Source organism: Henckelia pumila, chromosome 4 (assembly GCF_033568475.1).
Source record: "Henckelia pumila isolate YLH828 chromosome 4, ASM3356847v2, whole genome shotgun sequence".
Taxonomy (NCBI): Eukaryota; Viridiplantae; Streptophyta; class Magnoliopsida; order Lamiales; family Gesneriaceae; genus Henckelia; species Henckelia pumila.
In genome coordinates this window covers 210,164,727-210,180,383 of record NC_133123.1, presented here as the reverse complement: position 1 = coordinate 210,180,383, position 15,657 = coordinate 210,164,727, and the positions used below count along the sequence as shown (strand labels likewise).

The 15,657-nt window shown below is 37.5% G+C and overlaps 2 protein-coding genes across 5 annotated transcripts; one reads left to right on the top strand and one right to left on the bottom strand.

The window, feature by feature from the left end:
* Positions 1–5,990: 5,990 nt before the first annotated feature.
* On the top strand, positions 5,991–10,280 carry LOC140859785 (single-strand DNA endonuclease 1). 3 transcript variants are annotated; one of them, XM_073262342.1, is made up of 14 exons: positions 5,991–6,253; positions 6,367–6,524; positions 6,843–6,904; positions 6,989–7,116; positions 7,303–7,354; positions 7,533–7,605; positions 7,680–7,753; positions 7,834–7,893; positions 7,985–8,153; positions 8,347–8,446; positions 8,599–8,681; positions 8,964–9,064; positions 9,348–9,478; positions 9,609–10,280. In XM_073262342.1, the coding sequence occupies exons 1-14, from the start codon at positions 6,186–6,188 to the stop codon at positions 10,123–10,125; spliced, it is 1,776 nt and encodes a 591-aa protein (XP_073118443.1). In that variant the 5' UTR covers positions 5,991–6,185; the 3' UTR covers positions 10,126–10,280. The 3 variants fall into 3 exon arrangements, with proteins under 3 accessions (XP_073118443.1, XP_073118441.1, XP_073118442.1); XM_073262340.1 differs by having other exon boundaries at positions 8,224–8,446; XM_073262341.1 differs by having other exon boundaries at positions 7,303–7,426.
* A 1,317-nt stretch (positions 10,281–11,597) lies between these two features.
* Positions 11,598–14,583, bottom strand: LOC140864295 (uncharacterized). Of its 2 annotated transcripts, none has more exons than XM_073268390.1 (3): positions 13,771–14,583; positions 13,054–13,239; positions 11,598–12,685 (listed from the first exon to the last, which is right to left on the bottom strand). In XM_073268390.1, the coding sequence occupies exon 3, from the start codon at positions 12,678–12,680 to the stop codon at positions 11,745–11,747; it is 936 nt and encodes a 311-aa protein (XP_073124491.1). In that variant the 5' UTR covers positions 12,681–12,685; positions 13,054–13,239; positions 13,771–14,583; the 3' UTR covers positions 11,598–11,744. The 2 variants fall into 2 exon arrangements, with proteins under 2 accessions (XP_073124491.1, XP_073124490.1); XM_073268389.1 differs by having other exon boundaries at positions 13,093–13,239; positions 13,771–14,582.
* Positions 14,584–15,657: the final 1,074 nt, after the last annotated feature.

Genomic DNA, 15,657 nt, shown 5'->3' with positions numbered 1-15,657 from the left:
CATTTAATATTGTCTATGAGATTTGTATGCGTTTAAGGCATAACACCTACTCCCTTTCTCAAGTGATATTAGAAGTTCGTATCTAATATTAAACTTAATATTCCTATCAAAGTTTGAATATTAAATTCGGTAAACAACACAATAATTCTTCCAATAGCTTTAATGGAGTTATTCCTCCCGAACAATATAAACACCAATAATGTATTTTCCTATGTCGTATTCAAAATTCCCTCTGCAGAGTGATAAATTCTAAACAATAAATCATTCAATATATGGACAATAAATTGAAAGCATTAAAAACATGAAAACACAAATAAACTATGCGAAGTATTCAAATATATACATCAAAACATCAAAATCATGGGTTCAAGTCAAGATCCGTCTACCCTCTAGAATAAAATATTAGTTCATGACGAATTTAAAAATAAAACTAAGAATTTTATTCCAAAAATTTATCAAATCAAAAATATATAAAGAAAGAGTAAAAAGAACAAAGTCAGAATAATCTTATCCGTCCTCGGATGTCGCCGTCTTCCGCCTTCGTACCGAGTTCTCTGGCTCGTGTGTGCTCCAAAAGCTCCTAGCCGCCTTATCTCTTGCAAACCATCAATTTTCCACTCAAATAATCCCAGCAACACTTTTAAAATCCGAGAAATAAAAATTTCCAAAGATACGACTAGCAGGGCACAGGTGCGCTGTAGCTCGAGCGCGGGTGCGCTGTTGTATTGAAGATTGGGCGCGAGTGCACTGCAGCTCGGGCGCGGGTGTGTTGATCGCCAGTAGTTTGCTAAAAAATATGGACCACAAGAGCTGGGGCTCCTGTTTCTCGACACTAGGGCACCGATTCTTGGAGTGACGGGCGCTGGAGCACTATAAATATGGCCCTGGGGGCACCTGCCTTCACCCCCCTCTTTTTTATATGTGCAAAATTCTTTAAAAAATCGTATCTGAAGTTATAGCCGTTGGATTGGGCTGAAATTTTGACAGCATATTTAAAACATCTTATGTTATATTTTGAATGGTACAGATCGGATTCAAATCTTTCTAGAGTTGCCAATAATTTCTAGACTCTTGCTGCTTTGTGATTCTTTCTTGCGCCTCTTCTCGGTGCTACAACTTTGATATTTGCACTTCTTTTTGCTTCGATCTTATCTCTTTCTCCTTATTTCATCTATTTCACTTCTTTTACAATCCAAAAATTGGTTTTTACCTAAATTCTTGCAAACGACACAAACAACCACAAACACGCATAATATCTCTCGATACATAACAAATGCCAAGCTAAATCATATAAAATATAAGTGCAAAAATTGTTCTTATAAAATCCTCCCAAACTTAAACTTTTGCTAGTCTTGAGCAAAAATAGAATAAAAATAGGAGAGAAATAAACGACACCAACTAAACAACTAACACACAAATAATGCAAGTCATGATATCAATTAATGTAGTTGGCCTCAGAGATTTATTTTTCATCATGTAGTCCACTTGTTTGCTACAGCATTCTCAAGAGTTCTCGTGTATATGTGATTTTTCAATCTCCTCTACCAAACCTGACACCCGGATAAAATTATGCAATCAGTGAGCTTAAAAAATTCATTCATCCTGCTCTCAAGTTTCAAAACGTAATCAACCATGGTCAATTTATCTGCGCAGATCAAAAGGAATTTTTTGATTATCATATGTTAAATCAAGATAGGCAAGAAAGCATATATACAAGAATACATCAATATTAATCAAAGAATCGGAAATATAGCAAAGGGATTAGATAAAATTATCTATTTAATCTTCAAAGTGGGAAGTACGAGTAGCAAAAATAAATTTTTTGTGCTGCCAGATTTTGCATCCATCTTCCTTCTACTCCATACATTCTCCTTCTTTATAGCCTTGCATTTAAATGGATAAGAATTTCAATCCAAGGTCTCCCCTTACCTTACTTTCTTCGCCATTACATTTTTATTTGCAATTTTTAGCTAATCATTTTTTTTTGTATTTCCATGATTATAGGGTGGTTAAAAAGGCTCAATTGATTTGCAAATTACCTAAATCACTTCTGTGCTCATAAAAATCTACATCTGATTCGAGCAAAAATCAAAAGAGTTAAGAATAAATTCTCTAATCCACATCAGAAAATTCACATAACTTTTCTCTAAGTATCAGGAGTATTGACGGTCATGACATTACGTGCATATTTTTGTGAGAACTCAATATAAGACACAGCTAACATCGACTGTACTTCTCTGATAAAACATCAACAAACAATCATTTTTGAGTTTCTCATCATAGGCCGGTTATGGTCACTAACACATGACTTTAACTCACAAATTTTTTTAAAATAAACACAATAATGACTATTTTTTAAAATTAAATTTTTAACACAAATAATAATAAACTAAAAACACACCGCAGGAATTCAAGAAAACAACAAAAATTAAAATCAAACGCACCCCCAAACTTAAAAATGTGCATTGTCTTAAATGTACAATAATTGAATAACAATAACCAAGGAATTCACATACCTGTGTTACGTCCGTCAGTAGTCGTAGCCCATCATCATTTCGAATGTAGGTTCGTTGGTACTCAAGATTTCTCATGATTTCTAGGACCTAGAGTAGAAATTTAATGTTAGTGCATGGACAAGACATGCCCCTCAATAAAACTAAAAAAAATAAAATAACAAGAGGAAACAAATAATTTAAAATTAAATAAATAAAACAAAAATAAAATAAAATTTGGGTTGCGTCCCAAAAAGCGCTTGGTTTAAACTCGTCAACCTGACTGTACGCTGATTTTAGCCCATCACTGCCACTTTATTGGTCTTGTTCCTCTCTTTCACCCTCCAAACATACTCAAAAATCATCTTGGACTTGGCTTTATTTTTCAACTTCTTTGCCACCTTCGGATCTCACCCACTCTTCAACGCTAATTTACTCTCAACTTTGCTGCATTGTTCTGCTTTCTTAGTTTGCTCAACCATGCATACATTTTCCTTGGGTGATTTGCTAGCCTCCTTAAACACCGTAAAAATTTCTTTTTCACCTTATACTTCCATCGTCAGCTCTCTTCTTTTGACATCTATCTTGGCTTCAGCAGTAGCCAAGAAAGGTTTTCCCAAGATCAAAGGTATGTTTTTGTCTTCCTCCATATCTAACACCACAAAGTCAGCAGGAAAAATAAATTTATCAACTTTTACCATAACATCCTCAACTACTCCATGAGGATATGCGAGGGATCTATCCACTAACTGCAAAGCGATGGTAGTGGGCTTCACCTATCCAAGTCCTAGGCTCCCGAAAATAGACAAAAGCATCAAATTAATACTAGCTCCTAAATCACATAGTGCTTTATTAAAATAATAAGAACCAATAGTACAAGGAATAGTAAAACTCTCGGGATCTTTTAATTTCTGAGGCAACTTTTTTTGGAGGATCGCACTGCACTCCTCTGTCAACTTCGCAGTCTCAAAGTCTTCCAGCTTTTGCTTCCTATACATCACCTCTTTCAAGAATTTGGCATAATTGGGTATTTTTTCCAAAGTATCAGCAAATGGAATGCTGATGTGAATTTTCTTGAAGATATCAAGAAACAAAGAAAATTTTTCATTCAACGCTTTTTTCTTGAACCGCTGAGGATACGGTGAAATTGGTTTTAGTACAGGCGGTTTCTCATATGAAAAATTCTCATGATTGCGCAAACTAGGATGATATTGATTTGGTACAGGATTACCTCGATAGCCATTCAAATTGCGGTTGTTCACATACTAGCTTGCTCCATACTTTCAAATCCATCAGTAGGATTAATTGCAGTCGCCAATGATGCCGACTCAGTTGAGACTTGCTTTCCCTTTCTCATCAAAGCCAACTGTGTAGAAATAACAGCCATTTAATTAGTCAAAGTTGTGAATGCATCAACTTTAGGAAATCCAGCATGTTTCCTTATCATAGACCCTTTGCTGTCGATTGCCTCAAAACTAGGCCACAGCTCCGCTACGACGCCTGGATCGCTATGCCACTTCCGAATTCCCGATGGGACACCTAGAATGCCCTAGATCTAAGCTGGAAGACTGAAGAAACGAGAGAGAAGAGGTGATCGGTGTGCTCAAAACTGAATCTCGGCCTTCCTATTTATAGACGGAGTTCGGTCCGTCCGAACACGATCGGATCGTCTGATCCTGACTTCGGGTCGTCCGAACCCGATAATACGCCATTGCTTACGTCAGCACAATGACATCATCCATGACGACTGTCGGCAGCACGATCGGAGCATCCGAACCACTCTTCGTACCTTCCGAACTCGGACTTCGGACCGTCTGAACTCACCAACGGAGCCTCCGAACTCAACTTAAATAAATACGATTAGTTTTTTAATCTCTTCATTTGGTTACGGGCCACTACACGCATGCCCTTGCGCATGGGTGCCCAAAAATGTTGCAAGTGTGTGCTGATAATCCTTTTTTTTTTTAAAAAAAAATGAAATAAAATAAAGCATCGGCTTGAACCCAAAACTGACAGCGAACCGGACTCGGACCGTAACCAACCACAAACGGGCCAGTTAATGGACCACGTTTTGTCAACCCGGACCGTGGCCAAAACTACCAAAAAGTATTGTGTATTGACTATTGTCAACCCGGCTGCTTGCTAGTGGCCGTAAGGTTTATAACTGAGCCAAGTATTCAACATATATGTTAAATGGGCCAAGTATAAACGGGCGTATGCTTGCTTTACTTCCTCGGGTGGGAGTATGTTACGTACTGCTTTCAAAAAAAAAAAAAAATGTTACGTACCCGAATCCGATTGAGTATTGAAAATGGTAACCGATGGTCGATACCAACCCAAAAATACAAAGTTACTTGATCGAGTCGGATCGGATACTCGGTACTCAGACTAGACCTGGCCAAGGGCCGGGTCAAACCCGGACCCGACCCGAAATCGGCTCGTGGTCAACGGGCCGGTTAACCGGGTCAACGGGTTTGACCCGAAACCGTGATCGGACCGGCCACTGAACCGGAACCCTGGCCGGTCCGGTCACGGTTTTTTCTTTTGAAACCCGTTGACCCGGCTGTTCTGACCCGGGTCCGAACCGGCGGGTTGACCCGGGTCAACCCGACGTGTTGGCCTATTTTTAAATGATATATTTATTATTTTTTTAAATTTTAAATAATATATTTAAAACCTTCACAAGTTGGATTTGAACCCAAGACCAATTGGTTGATTGCATCACTCTTGTCACTAGGCCAATAGATCACTTGATATTAGATTGTGATTGAAAAATCATTAAATGTAATAAAATTTGTATACAAGATGTTTAAATTGAAATGTAATAGATTTTTTTATTGAGATATGTATAATTTTTAATATAAGATGTTGAAAGTTGAAATATAATATATTTTTTATTGAATAAATGTAATAAATTTTTTTATTGAAATATATATAATTTTTAATATAAGAAATGTAATTTTTTTTATTTAATAAATATAATATATTTTTTTATTGAGATAGACATAGTTTTTAATATAAAATGTTGGATGTCATATATTTTTTATCGAATAAATATAATATTAAAAGATGTTGAAAGTTTAAATGTATATATTTTTATTTAATAAATTTATATATTTTTTATTGAGATAATAAAATATTTGATAGAGTTTTTAAAAGTTTAATTGTAAAAAATTTTTTAAAAAAAAAATTTTTTTTTTTATAAAAAATAAGGGTTGACCCGGACCCGGAACCGACGGTTAACCGCACCCGGACCGGAACTGCCGGTTCATCAACTCGGACCGAAACCGGCCAAGGGCGGACTGGTTAAAGTTTGGTAAAATACCAACCTGGACCCGACGGTTCCTACCCGAAACCGGCCCGTGGCCAGGTCTAACTCAGACTACAAAACGTTCACCCGTATTCATGTGTGCCTTTGGAATGTAAAGTAATGAATTCGCAATTAGCCCCCTCTATTTTTAAATTTCGCACTTGACTCCGAGGTTTGAACTTGGAAGTTGGAACACAGAGAGAACTGTCGAAAATTTGCAGCAAATATTCAATTTTTCTTCATTTGTTCAAAAAATTAAATCTACACCAATTCAACGGCTATTTATCCCTGAAGAATTTCATAGATTCTTGGAAAAACTTGACTCACGCAGAATATACGAGAACTATGTGTGCATAATCCTTTCATAAGAAGGTGCAAGAATCATGGGAGTGAAGAATCTCTGGGACATATTGGAATCTTGCAAGAAAACCCTTCCTCTTCACCATCTCCAGTAAGTTAATCATCATTTCCCTTTGAAAGAACCGAGGGGTGGATGTGTTATGTGTGATTATGTGTGAAAGATTTGAACTTTCTTGGTGTTTTCGTTCAATGATTGTCAACTAGGAACAAGAGGGTATGCGTGGATTTGTCTTGTTGGATGGTTCAACTTCAAAGTGTGAATAGATCTTACTGTGCGACGAAAGAGAAGGTTTATTTGAGGGGTTTGTTCCACCGCCTAAGAGCTCTCATTGCCTTGAATTGTAGTCTTATCTTTGTTACAGGTACTATGTGGTGCCTTTTGCTTATGCTCGTTTTATTGAATCTTTGTTCAAGACTTATTCGAGGTTTATTTGAGGGCGATTTGATGCCACCTTTCTTGCTTTTCATGCGAGTGTGCCGGGGAACCCATTAATATAAATCACTGATTATAAGGTCTTTGTTAGTTCCTGCTTGTAATGAATACATTTTGGACAAAGCCTGAAGCAACCTGAAAACTTAAATTTTCATGCTATTACATTCTGTCATGATGGAATATATCTTAATCATGATAGTTAAATTTTTTTATTTGGTGATTCATGCCCGCATTTGCATTTTTCTAGATGGAGCAATTCCTGGTGTCAAATTATCCACTTACAGGCGCCGCTTAAATGCAGAGAATGAAGTAAGATTACAATGCACCTTTTCTCAAGACTTATTTTTTTATATCTGCAACATCCATTCTAAATTGCTGTCGTAAGTTATGCAGGTCATTCTAGATGCTGCAAATCGTTGTAAAGCATCGTCCATTAAAAGAAACATGGGATCTGAGTTTTCACGCATGATAAAAGAAGCAGAAGTTCTAGCTTTGGCACTTGGTATTCCATGCCTGAATGGGTAAGTTATTAGGCTATGTGGAAATTTTAATTTACCGATTCGCATGCACATGTGAACCTATTTATATTGGTTATATGATGAGGGTAAGAAGATCGAATTTTCACTAGAGATTTTTTTTACTCTTTCCATTGTGAAATGTTGTCGATGTGCACTTATGGCAATCTGTTTCTCTTAAAACATATGCAGAATTGAGGAGGCTGAAGCTCAATGTGCATTGCTAAACTTGGAATCATTATGTGTTAGTTTCTCAAAAATCCCTACATTCAAGACTTTGAATTTTAGATTTTTTTGGATGTGCCCGTGCCCATTGGTGATTCTCTAACGATGTTTCAATTATGTGACTAATGGGAAACATTTCTTTTCTTTTTTAACCGAATTATTATGATTATGCAACCTTCACTTCTTCGGTTCATCAGGATGGATGTTTCACGACAGATTCTGATGCTTTTTTGTTTGGGGCAAGAACAGTCTACAGAGATATTTGTCTTGGTGAGTGATAAATTCTCTTAGTATCAGTATCTCTGGTATCACATACTCGTGCTAATGCCATTTCTTTTATTCAGGAGAAGGTGGTTACGTCGTTTGCTATGAAATGGATGATATTGAGAGATTTCTCGAATTTGGAAGAAATTCCTTGGTAATTTCACTTTCTCTTGTGATGTAATTGAAGACTCATAATTTTTGCACAAGTCCCTTTTAAAATGTTGTGATCTTCAGATTTCTTTAGCTGTTCTTCTTGGCAGTGATTATACACAAGGAGTTCGTGGTTTCGGACTGGTGAGGTTAAGATATTTCTGTTCCACCACATTTTGCTACCAAAATCTGCCATTAGACTCCTATACATGATCTATAGTTTTTCCGGATGTAGGAGTCAGCTTGTCAGTTTGTCAAATCTGTTGGTGATTCGGCTGTTCTTCAGCGTCTTGCATTAGAGGGATTGCCAATTGTAAAAAAGAAAAAGAGCTCCAAAAGAAAGGGACAAACTCTAACTAGCAAACATGAAGAGCACTTTGCCATTCTCAAGTCTGAGTTTGATGGTTAGTTTATAAAGGATGGTATTTATCATCTCTTGGTCTAGATAGTTGTAAGATTTTGACATTTTGTCAGATTTACGAAGACCCTTACAAAATTCTGGGCATTCAACAACAACAAAATCTTCTGTCATGCATTTTATAGAACCAATGGATTGCTACTACCTGTCCCCCCCTTTAATATCACTACATGATTTAGGGAATGGGTGTAATCTGCCTACCGACAATCACTTTTTGGAAGTAATTGATGCATACTTGAAGCCAAAATGCCATTCTGCAGAATCAGATGCCGTTTGCAGGTTAATCAAGTCATCTCTCATTTTGTGAATATGACGTTTGGGGACCTAATCTTTGAAGAAGCACGTTTGCAGGTGTAATGCTTTCAATTCAATAACAATGAATAAAATGGAAAAATAATCTTCCCATTCATCTCTATATTTCGTCTCGACAGGGCTCTTTCTTTGTATCCCTTCAGTCGTGGCCAGTTGCATCAGATATGTACTCAGTTTTTTGACTGGCCTCCAGAAAAAACAGGTTCTAATTTAGCAACCTACTACCGTATGTGTCTATATGTGAACTGTATGTGTTTCTATGTGCATGCATGTGTTCTTTGAAAACAGTCACATAATGCTAATATTGAACGTGTAGATGTTGTAATACAGACTTAAATCGAATGGAGTTATAATTTCTCGATTTATGAAAATTTGTAAAATGGCAAAAATAAGTGAGATAATTTTTTATTAATGGAATTTGTAAAATGGTAAAGTGGTGCTCTACCACATTTTCATTTCTGAAAAAGTGTATTTATCGGCCCAGACGAATACATCCTTCCGAAGATTGCTGAAAGAGACTTGAGGCGATTCTCTAACCTTCGCTCCACCTCATCACAACTTGGAGTCCATTTGTCTATAGACGAGGTAACAATCTTTTCGCATCTTCTGAGCAAACTGGAGGTTTATAAATTTTTTGTGAGGATGAAATTGTTTTCACCTATTCGTAAATAGTAAGTCCTATTTGGGAGACTTCAAAAATTATGTTCAGTATCACCTTTTCATTGTTTTAATGAAGAAACCTACGTATGTTTCACTTAACTTTGAGATTTAATTTGCATTTGTTCCAACCTTGGAGTTTTCATTTGAACTTGTATTGTCTTCACGATTAAAAGATGAATGAATGGAATGATTTTGCTAATGAATGCAGAGGCCAGTCAAGTGTCCTGTATCTAGCATTGTTAAGAAGAGAATATCTCAAGGAAGAGACTACTTTGAGGTTACTTGGGAAGACATGCATGGGCTCAAAGCATCCGTGGTACCTGCCGATCTTGTGGAGAGGTGAGGCGGAGACGGGTCCACGAATTGTAGTTGATCGATACCTTAGTTTGGGAAACGAGTGCTCTTACATGCGATTTTTTAACTACCATGCTTACTAGTGGGATCTTATTCCTTTCTCCTTTTGTGTTAGTGCTTGTCCCGAAAAGATTCTGGAATTTCATGAAAGGAAAGCTCAAAAGAAGAAGCCAAAGCATAAGTCGAAAGTAGAGAAGACAGTTCTGAAGGAAATTGATGATAAACTACAGGAACTTCTGCTTGATATTGAGCGAGACACGAACAATCTTTATATTATAGGAGGATTAGTACCAGAGGAGATCAGTACCTCCTTCCAAGTTGATATGCTTGACCAAATTACACGCCATAGTTCCAAGTTGAAGGTCAACAGTCGAGGAGGCGAAGGGGACAATGGGGTTAGGTCCAGTTCAGATAGCTATGCAACTGGTTTGAGTTTTCCTGAAAAAGAAATTAATGATTTGATGAGCTCTTCACCATCAGTACTTGCTCGTGGCGTTTCTGAATACCGAGATGTGAAGTGCGTTGATGTTGTTGAGTTGAGTGAGTCGGATAATGATGTTTCACCTGAACACGCAAGAAAAGCAAGGGAGCTCAGATTGTTCATAGCCCGAATAGGAGATCGAAACTCTTGATTGACAAATGTGAAAGATGTGGGCTTGATCAAGATGGATTCTTGACTGAGAAGGATATCTATCGCATTTCAATTCTTGTTTATTTCCCATGTATGGCATTTATTGATTTCTGTCTAGGAAATCTCAAAAATCGATTTTATGTTCTGTAAGCAATATTCATGTCTTGAATAGAGTAAAAGGGAGAGCAACATAAACAAACTCTAACCATGGGAAGTGAAAGAAAATCAATCAACTGAAAATTAAAATAGTTTTTGCAATCTTCCCATCCTCTGTGTTTTTTTCCCTTAAAAAAATAAAAATCTATCGAATATTTCTGGGATAACTCCAGGTAGTACAGGGCACACATTTTATACAGTGCCGCATCAAAAAAGTCTAGAACCTTGCCCAAAATTGGATTTTTCTTCAGTCTCTGTAATCTGACTGAACGCTTGAAATTCATACATGGCTGGATTAGTGAAGTAGGGATTGAACTGGGAACTGGTGATGTATGGCTTGAACCGGGAACCGGTGTCTGGATTACCGTGGAACTGAGATATTGCTGAACTGGAAAATGAACTAGCGATCTGGTGAGAAAATTCACCACTAGAGAAATTGTTATTATTCATTCTCGGGTAAACGGTGCTAGTCGCAGCATATGGAGGGATGGTCGAACCCACAGTTCTTGCAACAGTACCAGAAGAATAAGGAAAATATAAACTTTCGCTGCTTGAGATGGAGACTTGAGCCCCAGGAAACATTGATGGTTCAGGGCCATAGATGTTAGCAGTCTGACCATAAATAACAGATGGAACAGATGTAGGTGGGGGAGCTGGAACAGGTTTCTGCCCAGCTATTCTAACTGCCAAAACCTTACCTTCCATTTTGTACCCATTCATGTATTTGACAGCTGCAGATGCATCAGTGGAATTATCGAATTCAACAAATCCATAACCTTTACTGAGACCTGTTGTTGGATCCTTGATTACAGCAGCCTTGATGATTTTACCAAACGGCAAGAATAGCTCTTTTAACCTTTTATCATCAGTTACCTGGGATAGATAGCCAACATAAAGAGTTGAATTGCTCACCTCTTTGTTAGATTTTTCATTTGATTTACATTTTGACGTGGGATGGTCAAAACTTCCACATGTGTCGCAGCAAGCAGCGTTAAAACATGAATCTTTCAGAGGGCAGGCATATTGTCTGTGACCTTGCTCCTTGCACAACTGGCATGTGTTTTGATCTTTATATGTCCCCCTCATTTTTGCAAGCTCTGTTAACTGAGCTTTCTTGTGCTCATTATTCTCATCTGCCACCGGAATAAGCAGCTTCTCAACCATAGCCACGGCAGCATTCAATGCCCTTTGGTTGCAAGCCTCCACGAGGACATGTAATTCATCAGCCATGGAAGGGTCCCCGTCCCCGTCCCCGTCCCCGTCCCCGTCCTCAAAACCTTTTCCTCTTAGACGTATCTTTGCTCCAGTTTCCTTCTCCATTCTCTTTTGGGTATTTCCCTTAGGTCCAAGAATGAGACCTATGAATTTATAGGTTGGATACTCCCCCACAGGAACAAAAATTTTCTTCGTAAAACGGTAAGGACTTCTACAGGATAATAGTGTAGCTAACTGAGATAAAATTTTTCATTGACTTTTCTTGAGTTTCCTTCGTGCACGTGCATTTATCTTCATGCCATGGTCATTGTTATCTGGTTTCGGAGAGGATATTTCTTCTGCATTTTCCTTACCATTAATCTCCGAACTTTGCAGCATTTTGTTTATTTCCATTAATCTCTTCTTGAACCTCAAGACCTCTTGGTCAGTTGAAAGCTCCAAGGAACTTGATACCTGAAACAAGAAATTTCGAGAATCGTCATTATCCCACCTGGTTTTCCTTCTTTTACTAGTCTCATCAATTAAAGGAGTTTCCTCTTCAGCTCTGACATCCCACCGACTATGCCTGTGTTTTCTAAAACTTTTACTAGGCTCCTGCTGTCTAGAAGCACAATCATCATTGACAGTAACACTAATAAGTCCTATTTTACTATCAAATTTGCTTGTAGCAAATGTATCATCTGATTTGGACTTCAAGTTTTTTTCATTCTGAATCATCTTATCTTCAAGATCCTCAATTATTTCCTCTTCTGATTCTTCTTCAGGTTCTTCATCAATTTCTTCTCCTGGAACATCTTCAAGATCCTCAACTATTTCCTCTTCTGATTCCTCTTCGGGTTCTTCATCCATATCTTCCTCTGGATTTTCATCAGGCTCCTCATATACTACGTCCTCTAGAGCACAATCATTTTCCTCATTTATTTCCTCTTCTGGATCATCTTCAGACACCTCAACTATGGTATCTTCAGGATCTTCATCAGATTCCCCATGTATTTCTTCCTCCGAAGCTTCTTCAGGTTCCTCATTCACGACATCTTCAGGATCTTCATAAATTTCCTCATACAATCCGTTTTCTTGATCTTCTTCAGGGTCTTCCTCACTGTCACACTCACCACACTGGTGGCTTAACTTCTTGGTGTGTACCCCAGTCATAACATTCTCAGGTTCAGCATCAGCTTCTCTCATTCTTACTGCATTTGGTTGTAAACCAGATAAACGCAAAAAGGAAATTGCTTCAATAAGACACACCAATAAACAAAAAAAGATCAAATAGGGCAGCTTTACATTTTCCAATTCCAAAACTGCCTCGACTACTTTTCCTACTAACCCCAAAACAGCTCTATAATATACCAGTCCAACTCAAGAATGTATCTACACTTCATGATCATGACATACCGCTGAGCATACAGTCTTGTGATCTTAATCAATTTCCATTTCACATCAAAACAAACAGAAAGACAACTAAAATAACAACACAATTTTTTCTTTTAAAAAAACTTGGTTGGAATACCCTGAATCATGAACGGAAAAAACATAATGAAATAGCGAAATTAGCTACCGAGAGTGAAGAAGAAGACTGAAATTGAATGAGACTAACCTTCTCGACGAAAAGCCTAAACCAGAAAACTTGAGCCCCGATTCCGCGAGAATGGCCACGCGTAGATGAACATGCGTGATTTGGGCAATTTGCAGGTCTCACTCTCCCCCTCCCCCAATGCGAGAATGGAATTCAACCCGTCGCTAACTGCGGAAATATAGTTGGGAAAAAAAAAATCTTAGCGGTGAATTTGGTTGGGTTCGTCGGATCCATCTCGTCACATTATTTTTTATTTTTTTTTTAACTTTATGAGATATAAGTATTTTTTTGGGGAAATGTTTTTTTTAGTTCAATATATTGTTTATTTTTTTTGGTTTTGATCCTTTAATTTTTTAAAATTTGGTTTTATTACGCTAACTTTTAATTTTCAATTATTTTGGTCTAATTGCTGACATGACAACTAGACATGTCAACATTTTTCGGTGTCACATTAGTAGAATTTGAAAAGTTAATGGACCAAAACCAAAAATATGAACAAGTTAATGACCAAAAAAAAATATTTTCCCTATTTTTTAAAATAAATGTTGTGATTTGTTTTTGTTAATTACTTTATATGAAATTTATACGTGTGAAATAAATAATTAAAAATTTTATTAATATGTTTATATTAATATTTATTTATGAAATGAAATTTATAATTAATTATAATGAGCTAATCCGCGGGCCGACACATCGTACCTGCAACACACCTTGGGTTGGGTTAGGTTGGGTTGAGGATTTTCAGTCCGTCGAAATGATGGGCCGACCCATTCTTGCCTGCCAAATCGTGGCTTTTTGGTGTGCTGGCCCACGCCAATCATGCGTTGGCCCGTCTGACAGTTCTAGAGAAAAATGTTAGTGCATGTAACAATGCCTCTGATTTCCGTCACGTCAAATAGCGGAACCAATACATTTCTAATTTTTTTTAAATCTTTTTTTAAAAAATATATATGTTTACACACAAAAATTGATGAGTGGCTGTTGCAGGCATGTCAGACACGTACGTGCAAAAAATTGACAAAAATTGAAAAATTTAACTAAATTGACAAAAATTGAAAAATTTAACTTCTACCATAAGCAATTACGAACTCCGTTTCCACCGTCGGTCTCAGTTTCCTCGGTTTAACAACGAAAAACGCCAAAAATTGATAAATAAAATTCTGTAATATCAATCGAAATTAACTTTGACATTAAAAAATCGAATATGGACAAAAACTTGCCATAAAATATTAAAGTACGGTGCTGGAAACGCAGGGGAACTACCAAAACATAATCTGGAAACATGCAACGAAAATTCGAAAAATAAAAGATGGAAATTCGAGAACTTGAAAATCTGCAGAAATAATGCTGTAAAACTTCGAGAGCTTTAAGAGCCTGATTTGGATTGAGTAATTGTTGAATGTGTTGATCCTTGATTCTGCCGTCTTCTTTTCTTTCAATTTTGAGCAACTTCCCCACTTCTTCGTCATCCCAAATCATGGTCCAGCTTCTCCATTCTTCCTCCTATGACCAATCATTTGGTTTTCTCTTGGGCCTCTTCTCTATTTTCTTGGTTTGGCTTTGTGTTTTCTAGCTTGGGCTTCTTTCATTTCAGCTGCACTTCCCACGTTTGCTCAGCAGCAGGGACAAATATATTTTCTTAATCTGGGCCAAAAAGTGTCTTCATTTTTTGGGCTAAACAATTACCCCTCGCATGTTGTTGGCTCAATGGGGCATCAAGCCTGGATTATGATCCTCACTTTGTGGTGGGCTTGCTTTTTGGTGTATTGGGTCTTAGGGTACCAGGAATTGTAGTAGGCCTGGAGTAGATCACGTTATCTATTTTTCAAATTTTGGCTCTTGTAATGACCTACCCTGATCATCTAATAGCCAAGAGTCTTAAACATGCAATATAATAATTAGAAAACTTAATAAGAGTTACTAGCAACTAAACGAAAACAACTGGAATAAAAATATATACCAAATATAAGCTTAACATAGAAACCACCGGCGACCCTTGCTACCAAGTTTTGGTTACCGACTAACCACTGATCTCGCTCCTGGTCCACCTGCATACCTGTCCCTTCGAATGGGATGTCCAAAAAATACAACAACATGGACGTGAGCGACTACACTCAAAACATTAAGCACGAGTATACAAACCTATTATGATGCATGCAAATGACTGGGTACTGGCTAACACGATATCTGTTCAGTTTGGGCGCCGATGAGTATGTAGTACCATCTGGGATCAACTCCGCTGGGTACCTCCACACACCCCTCTGATCCATCGTAGTGTCAGTACCCATCATCATGGCGTCTCCCGATGTCAGACAGTAACAAAGAATACAGGGCTGAGCGACCCTATTACAAAGGCTATTTCGAAGGAGACTCGGCTGAACATGAATATGCATGTGCAACATAATACATAAAAGTAGTAAAACATGTATCATGGCACATAATATGCAAAACATAAGCATGCGTACTCGTTGGATATCTCAGTCAGTACTTACATACCACAATCACTGTCCTAGATGTATAAGTATCTACAGTCCAAGCCTACAAGCCAAGATAATACCATATTACTAACACTGGTGTACAATCCTT